Here is an 8,145-nt window from a genome sequence, read left to right as displayed (position 1 = left end):
CTGAATGTACACTAATTAATTTCAGTTTCAAACTAAAAAAAAAATAAAATAAAAAAAAGATAAGCAAAATATAAACTCATCTGGTTTTTTTTGTTTGGTTTGATATAGATTTCGTGCAAATTTACACGAGGGCTACCTGTGCTAACCGTCCCTAATTTAGCAGTGTAAGATTAGATGGAAGGCAGCTAGTCATCGCCACCCACCGCCAACTCTTTTACCAACGAATAGTGGGATTGACCGTCACATTATAACGTCCCCACAGCTGAAAGAGCGAGCACGACCCTCAGATTGCGAGTCGAGCGCCCTAACCACCTGGCCAAACTCACTTGAATCGCTCAACACGAGGAGACGGTATTTTTACATATAATTGATAAATACATAAATCAATCCATTTATTTTCACACAAATGTAGGATTCTCACTACAGGAAGTTTATTCAACGTAAAACCTACTTCGTACGAAGAAGAGCCATAGGGCCTCGAGGGGAGGGTCTTTAGGACCAGTAGGACAGAAAAGAACAAACCACGCCCTTACCTTTTGCATGCACAAGGTACACATTACGATTGGACAAGTTCAGTTCTTTTGAGACCGAGGAAAGGTTTTGTTCAATACATTTTATACACGCGAAGTAAATTTGTTTCAAAATGAAAATTTAATCACTTTTTCATAACTAAACAATACACATGTACAATAACATGTATAAAGTATATATGTATGTACAGAAGAAACGATATAACGTATACTGGTGAAATAACTGCTTACAATTCTTTACCCTCCCCCTCAACATTTGAGCTTTCATCACCTATGACTCAATTGGTATACAACCACATAAATTTCACAAAATTCAGTTTAAAATCATTCATATATAAATTAAACAAACTTTAGAAACTAAAGTTTATTTATTCACATTTAAAACTAAGAACGCTAAACAACAAATTTCAAAAATCATATATTATATATATATATATAGACGCACAATATAAATTTATGAAAAAGGTCTTGATAAATACCTAGAGTTAACTAGTGGAAACATGATCACATGGTAAAACCTGTTCATAAACACGACAAATGAGACTTAACATTCTTGACTTGTATAGATATACAGTCTTTATGTACAGGTTTGTTAAAACCAAAAACTAACAATAATCCTTTTATCCTTTATAGCGTACATATAGTCATACACAAATGTTACTTCCAAAAAATAATACACATATATTTTCCTGAACTTCATCCACATGACATATGTATTTTAAAAATTAATCTAAATACCTTATATGTGAAAAACAAACAGAAAAGTTTGATTCTTACAAACACAATTTTCACTTTCTTGTGGGCTGGCCTCTGATTATACCAAACTTACATTCCAAAAAAAAATATTTTATTTAGTGTTCAACATAATAATATTAACTTTTATTACTTGATAGATTTCAGTAAGATGCTGTATTTTAAAGGAATAAAAACAAATTGCACAATTTTGTAGAGAACAGATATAGTGTGAATCATGTAGACTTGAAACAATAATGTAGAGAACAGAAATAGTGTGAATCATGTAGACTTGAAACAATAACGTAGAGAACAGATATAGTGTGAATCATGTAGACTTGAAACAATAACGTAGAGAACAGATATAGTGTGAATCATGTAGACTTGAAACAATAATGCAGAGAACAGAAATAGTGTGAATCATGTAGACTTGAAACAATAATGTACAATTCAGATGTAGTGTGAATTATGTAGACTTGAAACAATAATGTAGAGAACAGAAATAGTGTGAATCATGTAGACTTGAAACAATAATGTAGAGAGCAGATATAGTGTGAATCATGTAGACTTGAAACAATAATGTAGAGAGCAGATATAGTGTGAATCATGTAGATTTGAAACTATAATGTACAATTCAGATGTAGTGTGAATTATGTAGACTTGAAACAATAATGTACAATTCAGATGTAGTGTGAATCATGTAAACTTGAAACACTAATGTAGAGAACAGATATAGTGTGAATCATGTAGACTTGAAACAATAATGTACAATTCAGATGTAGTGTGAATTATGTAGATTTGAAACTATAATGTAGAAAACATGTACATACACAGCAGCATCATAATGAACACACCCTCTATATATCAGTATAAATTTTCAGGCATTACGCTAAATTCTCAAATCTACTCCAAATCCATTTAAAATATTAAGAAAATCTTGGATATGGTAATCAGAACTTAACAAATAAAGAAAGAAGAAAAAAACTGGTCTTATAAAGGAGTAACAGTTCAGTAATGTTTGTAGTTGAAAAATGTTATTCTTCCAAATGTTCATTTCTTGTGCTAATTGATACTCAGTGAGACCTAGTTTTAACAAACTTTAAACCACCAACTCTGCTAAAAGAAATGTTATTTCACAAAGTTAAATGAGAATTGTAAAAGATTATGAAAGATGGGAATGTTTGTATTAGATCATTATTGAATTTTAGAAATTAGTAATTATAAATGACTTGCCAAATTACAATATACAAGAAATATGTAAAAAATTGTTTTAAATATCACACTACTGTACTGGAAGTAACATTTTTTCCTTTGGTGCAGCAATAAGAATATAACCGTTTGAAAGTGTTCTTTAAAACTGTGTACACTCATGTTAACGGTGTTCTTATAGATGAAGCTAATCAATTGATTATTAGATATTTTCTTGAAAACATTATTTCAAAAAATATTTCTTTTATGAGTCCACCACATAGGCTAATAGCTTATTGTGAAATGAAGGCAGTATGAGTAAATGTTATTTTACTATATGTACACCAAAAAAATACAACAAGTTTATAAATTATTATGGGATACTGTTCACAACTAGCTTTAGTAAATTCATAAGAACAGTACTAATGAATAGTAAGCCCGAGATATTTTATTTGTCTAAATAAGCTAACTAATTAGTCAAATAAAACTATTATAATCAAAATGAAATCATTAAGAACTAAAGTGATATTCTAGATTGTGCATCTGTGTTTCAGAAATACACACTTTCCCTGATCATCAAGCCAAAGAGCTGTACAGTTTAATGACTGTAAAAAAGTCACGTGCTTATGAGTAGTGTATTGTTTACTTTTAATGGTGAATCTGCCATGATTAAATTGGCTCAAGGTTGGTGCTTTAACACATTTAGATATGATCTTATTGAAGTTTACAAGGTTATTCAGGGGCTTGATAGGATAAAGGTCTCTGTTTTCTTTGTTCTATATTCTGGAGACAATGACATAATAAGTAAGAACAACATGGGGCCTAGTTGTCCATCAAGACTGTCCCACCCACTAAATTCCAAATTAAAAAACTATCATAAAAACATCCTCAAATCCAGCCCTTATCATTTAAATATTTATCCAGCTAATACTAATAATGTACACTCACCATTAAAAGTAAATGATAAAGAAGTCAGCTGGTTAGTTTCATATCAACTAGTAAATTTAGGCCCTACTCACTTTTAGCAACATAAGGTCTTGTACACGGCAAGGGAAACTTTTTACATTGCTCACTAATTTGTAAACAATACGCCATATTTTGATCTGTTAACACTATTAAGTTCCACCTTTAGTAAGAATGAGGATAAAAGTTACCCTGTTTGTTCTTCATGTAACATTCAAAGCTCTCGTTATCACAAAGCAGAAGAAGTGTAGTTGTACTTTTTTAGGTTAAAAGCATCATCATTTATATTTATTTGTTCCTTGAATAATCTAATTTTAAAGTAGAATTAAAGAACAACTCATAATAAAAAAAACTGCATGACATGTGCACAAAAGTCACGTACACGTGTAAATCTACGATATTAAATTAATACGCACAACATACAAGTAGGTACAAAAAACCTACTATATTATCAAGAGTAAAGTGAAATCAACATTGAAAATTCGCTAATCTTACAGATAAGTATGTTAAGACACTTTCAAAAATACAGACGAACCTGCTAAACCTTCAAACATCTATACACACAACTAAACCAGTAAAATACACGTGTCGATGATTAACATCAACTTAAGCGTGTACATTCACTAACTTGCTTCCGAATTTATTCTTTCCGTAAAGGCAAATTCTTCCTACACTGCAACTGAAAATAGTTATGCTAATGATATGTCTAGATTTAAGTATAGAAAAATAAATATACATTAAGGTTGCCACTTGAAACATATGTCAGAAATATACTCGACTCAAAATTCTACTCTTCAAATCAAGAAGTATGTTATATTTATATATGGAATTTAGATATGCCAAATAAATTCCACCAGACTTATCAGTCTTTCTCATACTGCATAAATTCCTTTATCATTTATTACAATATTTTATGTTCTTTCCTTTTTGGAAAGTCACCTAAAAAGTATTTTATTGGATTTCCTTACCCCCATACAACCTCCAAAAATTGTCGACTAACTTTCAAGTAAAATATGAACAAATTTCGAAATAGAAAATATACTTATATTTGAAATTTTCTAAGGTTGAAATGAAGTGGACAGGATAAATCGATACAAAGTACTTAGACCTTTTAGTTTAGATGCCTTTGAAGCTGTTATGCAAAACCTAAACAGGAACAAGGCCATTTTAAAACTAAAACTTTCTCGGTGTCGACTCGCAATTAATGAACAATGTCTATGCAAGTTATAGTGTGCCAATCTTTGTTATGTCTGTACATTTTGAGCACACCAATTACCTTCACATTAACACAGGTGGACAAAGGAACTCGTATACCCAACACTTCCAATACAAACAGGTAAAATCTAATTATTAAAGACTCAAGAAAAATTTTTGTTCGGTAAAATAAAACAATCTTAATAACGAAAGTCAAAATCAACTCTTATAGAATATGTTCTTTTCTCCATATTCTCAATCTGATGATGCAACCTGCAGAAGTACGTACTTGTATGTGTGTGTATATATATATAATTGTATCTTCATGAAATGGCACCTTTTTTTGTAATTTCAATAAATTGATTTATCTTAAGGCTAAGAAGACTACCAGTGATTCATCATGTCACTGTGATAAAAGAATATCACCAGACATATTGTTTATAACTCAGCTTTGTACGAGGTAAAGTCACAGTTTTTTTTCCTAGAAATTCAAACTTCTTTGTGTAGCAATGATAGAAATAGATAAGATGACCAGGTTAGATTTCCGTAACTTATTTTAAAGCTGATGTCAATTAACCAACTCCACAGAGATCAAGTGTTTCAGACGTTCTAGGTACTGTCCGTACAATTCCACATCATTGTGACCTGCTCCTTCTACCCACAAGGGCTCCACTGGTCTTGGACATCGTTCATAGATTGCAAGACCATGAGAAAATTCAATCACCTCATCCTCTGTTCCATGGATAACCAGCACCGGAGAGGTTACTTTGTGGATTTTTTCAATGCTAGCGAGAAAAAAAATATTTCGCTACAGCTAAATTGAAATTAGTAACAAGTTGTACCAAACTGTCAGTAAATATCAGAAGTAACAAATAAATATGTAATCATATCTACAGCTATATGATTAATAACTCAATGGATTATATTAATAAACGTCAGGTAAAATAAATGATTAATCAAAATTATGATCAAATCGATTAATGTCACAAAAATAATCAAAATCAATTATTACTGTTTTGGATTATATCAACTATTCAGTAATAAAAGTATTGCCATTAAGATTTTTCATTATTATAATTGATTCATTCAATGTTGTTCATCTTAATAGATTAGTTTCACAACTCATAGAAATAAATCAACTTATCAGAATCAGTGTTTCTGATTACCATTTTCAATTAATCCAACTATTCAAGTTGAAATTCCACTAAGCACGCATCTCTAATTGTATTTTCATTTCTTTACTCTTTAATCAATTGTAATAAGGGTTATGATCTTATTAGATAGGATTTAAAGAAGTGTTACTGCTACAATTTTTACACAAATACAAAAATGTTAATATCAGGGATGTAGAAAATTGCCTTCCGGAACTCATCAAACACCATTTTGATTTTGACGTGTACCATTTATTCTTTAAATTGTCTACTATCCTCACTTCTAGAATTGTCGTTTATTACCTTCAAATTGACAAAAATTGCACCACATACTCTTTGTGTTAGAAAAAATAATCACACCCTTCAATTAATGGGTAAATGTTAATATAAATTTTTTTATAATATTTTTCAATGTTGGTTTATTTGTTTTTAATTAGGTCTAGGTTTGTACTTCAAAAAAAATTAAACAAAAAGTGGAAAACAAGCCTGAAAAGTTTGAAAACCGATGCCTTAGTATAAATTAATACCTTATCTACTACATGAGATAGCAGAGCTTACACCTCAATCAGAAAACTTATCCTATATCAATGTGAAATGTTGATTACTTGGTTATAGAGATGTGCTATTTAATTGGTTAATCAATAAAATCAGTTACCTATAAGTAACGATTACTTCAATTACCATCTCATAAACTAAGTGATTAACTGAAATTACAATTAAATTAATTGTCAGCAAAACAAATGACTAATCAAAATTACCCTTTTCGATTATTCCAACGATTAATAAAAAAATTACAATTAAATCAACTGTCAGAGAAAATATTCAAAATTAGTTTTCATATTATTGGTGTTTCCAATTATTGCAACAACCGATTAATCAAAATTATGATTAAGTTGACTATCATAAAAATAATCATTTAATGGAAATAAGGGTTTCTGATTATTTACTGTTTTTGATGATCCTAAGTAATCAGAATAGTTCCATTATGTTTTTTTATTGTTAAACACAAAGCTACACTATGTGGAGGGGAGGGTGTCTCACGATTGAAGGGTCTTGGGTTCGATTCCTATTGCCACTAAACTTGTTCACCCTGTTTTTCTTATTGAAAAGCTAAAACTGAGTAGAGGGAAGACAACAGACTGGCAGGAATTACTGTCAACAAGCTAGCTACTTATGTGTTAAATGAAATATAAATTTGCTTATTTTTTCTTTCAGTTGTGTTATGTTTATAATTTATAACTGCCTAACTGTATTCTTTAATGCTGTATAAACATGAGTGGATCTAGAGAAGAGGATTCAGGAGGGCCACCTCGCTCCCCTTTTTTTTAGAAATTAATAACAATTATTTAATGTTGTATAAGAAGGCATGGATCTGTGAGAGGGGGTTTAAGCTCCCTCCATTTTTACAGGAATTAATAACTATTTTAATTAATATTTTATAAGCAGGCACAGATATGAAAAGATGTCCAAAAGGCCAAACCCTATCCATTTTATTAAAATCTAATAAAACAAAACAATGCCCCCTACACCAAACAGTGTCAAAAAGTAATGTCAGTTTTTATTTCATTGGGCTATTAATTACCATGAAAACTTTCCTGAGGTTTTCTGAAACCAACACCCCTGGAGTCTACAGTTAATGCCTCATCCAATCACTGACAATTTCAAAGCAATATGAACATCAATTAAAAGTTTTGTGCCTATTTTATTATATGTGGTAATAAAAGTGTTTACAAGTTCTTTCTTAAGCTCTTTTTAAATGATCTTTTAAGATGCTAAATCAACTATAGAACTTTAGTGAATGTTTAAATACAGTTATTTTTCAGACACTTGAACAATGTGTTTATACTTCAAGAGAGTTGCTTTCATCAAAGTTGATATTGCTTAGGACATCTACAGCTCTTACAAGACTTGTTACATAATCGATTTTTCATCGCTCAGAAGTTAGAATTCTAATGGAAAAAATGTCCTTCATATTGTCGATGTCTAAAATATGTAAAAATGTAAGCAGTACGACTGTAAAAGTAATGACTTAAAAAAAAAATATTTAAAACAGACATCCTGCTACCCAGTGTTATAATTTGTTCTTAATATGTGATTATAAATAATAATTAGTTACTTTTAAAAGCTGAAATGTTTTGTTTTTAATGGGTTTTTTTGACTTACAAAACAAACACATTACTATAAATTGATATAAGCCTTAAAATTGCTGAATTATAACCTGACTGAGCTAATCATTTACAGAAGATATCAATGTTATTATAATTTTGATTTTTAAGAATACTTTACAGACAACACTGATTAATCCAAGATATTATATTACTATAGTGAATATCTTCTTTCATGTACAAAATAATTAAAACTTGATTATAAACAAGATTACGACACTT

The 8,145-nt window shown here is 30.1% G+C and overlaps 1 protein-coding gene across 2 annotated transcripts in view; it reads right to left on the bottom strand.

Moving 5' to 3' along the window:
* Positions 1–1,983: 1,983 nt before the first annotated feature.
* LOC106472212 (protein ABHD17B-like) overlaps positions 1,984–8,145 on the bottom strand; it is an 8,209-nt gene continuing 2,047 nt past the window's right edge. For both annotated transcript variants that reach the window (XM_022400818.1, XM_013932839.2), the window contains one exon: positions 1,984–5,392. In XM_022400818.1, the coding sequence (XP_022256526.1) occupies positions 5,176–5,392 (217 nt within the window). In that variant the 3' untranslated portion in view covers positions 1,984–5,175. The remainder of the gene's footprint in view (positions 5,393–8,145) is intronic.

The sequence above is a fragment of the Limulus polyphemus genome, unplaced genomic scaffold, assembly GCF_000517525.1.
Source record: "Limulus polyphemus unplaced genomic scaffold, Limulus_polyphemus-2.1.2 Scaffold5165, whole genome shotgun sequence".
Lineage (NCBI taxonomy): Eukaryota > Metazoa > Arthropoda > Merostomata > Xiphosura > Limulidae > Limulus > Limulus polyphemus.
This window is presented reverse-complemented; position numbering and strand designations above follow the sequence as displayed.